A 2,029-nucleotide genomic window follows, 5' to 3' on the forward strand; every position below is an offset into this window, starting at 1 on the left:
GAGGAGGAACACAACAAGCTCATATTTATGTAAGCAGGCCATTTGGAAGCAAATACATCTGACAAACGGCTTTACCCGTCGGCGCCAGGGTTTTTCTTCCCCTCGTAATCTGCAGAAACACTTGTGTGTCGACAGAGTTTTTGGAGGATTAGAAGCAGCGTGAACAATGCATCAGCAGCATATTCAGTAGATGTTTGATCAACTCAAGGTGGCAGTGCTGTCTAATGTAGGAAGTAATGCCGTCGGCTCTGGAATAAAGGCGACGCCTGAAACGCTCCTGATGCTCAGGCACAGACTTTTAATTTAATACGAGCGAACGGAGCGGGATTAATTATACAAAGTAGAACCAGTTTCATCTCATATTGGCTCATTCTTTATAGTTCGTTGATCCATAAGAGCTGAATACCTGCATCAGAAATGTGACGGCTGCTTTGCTGGGAAAGTTGAACGCGACGTAAACGTATCAAAGATTTATTATTTTTTTCTCAGGCTCTCTGTTCGGATCAGAGCAGCTGTTTTCGTTAACGATTAATCCGCCGGCCCACGAGCTGTGAATGTCTGGCACCTGAGCGAGTCGTTTTCTGCGGCAGGTTTTCATCATTCCTTCATGCCCGTCGTGTTCGCCTCGCCGCGCCGCCGCCACATGGGGCACTTAAAAGACACTTCCTCCTGGAGGTGTTCTTATCGCCACTTTGTCTACTCTGTTCGGCTTTTAAAAAAACAAAACAAAACCGAGTGATTTGTGAGTTTAATTAAGCCGCTCACAGTGGTTGGCTGTTTTAACATAGTGCATCCTTTTAAGTGAATAATTAAACGGCGACTTCTTCTTTCTTTCTTTCTTTCTTTCTTTTTTTAAAATCTTTTTTAATGGCTTTTTTTTCTGTTTCCACAGAAACGCACCCGTCACGTTCCAGGCCCTTTCTGAGGGGGACAGGAAGTTGTGGATGGAGGCCATGGATGGAAAGGAGCCTGTGAGTTTTTTTCTTCTTCTCCCTCTCGCCCGCTTCAAACCAGTCTGCTGGGTTTTTCAGAAAAACAATTCAACATCTCTAAGCGTTGAACTTCAGTATTAAAACAGGGTTTTACTTTTATAAAATCATGTTTTCCAGTTAAGAAAAAGAAATACATTGGAAAAGGAGGGGGGAAGGGTTTAAGTGTTGTTTTTTAAAGTAATATTATACGTTTGTCGAGGTGTAAATTTGTATCACAGCTGGAAGCTGAAATGTGGCATTTATGAAGGAAATGCTTCAGAGATGCAGATTTGTAAGGGGTGTGTTTGTGAAGCTTTTACAGCACGTGAAGGGATTCATGTGCAGTGTAGCCTTTTACAGCCAATAATTAATCAGGTTTAGTTGTTAATGGAGCCGACCTGTTACTCCTCTGACCTCTTTCTGCACAAATCGGGTCGGAGCCGAAGGCAAACCGAAGAGTTTTATTTGTACAATTTGTTTAATCAGTCCGCTGCGTCTGGATGGTGTGAACAAAACAAATAGAGGAAGTGAAAATAGGACGTAGCACGCTTTTAGTGCCCTCTTCCTGTTCGGCTTCCTCGCCGGTTTCTTCACATTATGAAAGTTTCCTGAAGCCTTTCCACACAGATTCTCCCATATTTCTTAACTAAAGCTCCTCCGCGCCGCAGGCAACTCTGATAAATGGAAGGAGAACAATCTGACTGCTCAGATCGTTGGTTTTAGTCTTTTTTTTTTTTAATAAAAAGCCAAACAGATGACGTTGGATTCTGTTACCCTGTGTGCAAAAAAGAATTTTTTTTAAAATGAAAGCACTCAGAACTTTTGGAAGCTGATCCAGACGGATGCGTTACTGTTCCCGTGAATGCTTTTTAATTCGCACATTTCGGGCCCAAGACGTTGACAAGCTTGACTTCACGTCCCAAAATAAGAAGTTATTCCTTGCTTTAAAACTTTTTTTAAAAGCGATTTGGCGAAAACGAGGGAAAATCCTGCATGTCCTCCTCCAGAGCCTCCGAAGCAACTGGATATTTTGGCAGTTTTTATTTATTTATTACACC

At 42.3% G+C, this 2,029-nt stretch overlaps 1 protein-coding gene across 1 annotated transcript in view; it reads left to right on the plus strand.

The window, feature by feature from the left end:
- LOC108247420 (oligophrenin-1) overlaps positions 1–2,029 on the plus strand; it is a gene marked incomplete at its 5' end in the record, with an annotated part of 21,376 nt that overhangs the window by 4,651 nt on the left and 14,696 nt on the right. The window contains 1 exon segment of the mRNA XM_025010434.2: positions 893–971. Coding sequence (XP_024866202.1) covers positions 893–971 — 79 coding nt within the window.

The sequence above is a fragment of the Kryptolebias marmoratus genome, linkage group LG13 (genome assembly GCF_001649575.2).
Source record: "Kryptolebias marmoratus isolate JLee-2015 linkage group LG13, ASM164957v2, whole genome shotgun sequence".
NCBI classification, from domain to species: domain Eukaryota; kingdom Metazoa; phylum Chordata; class Actinopteri; order Cyprinodontiformes; family Rivulidae; genus Kryptolebias; species Kryptolebias marmoratus.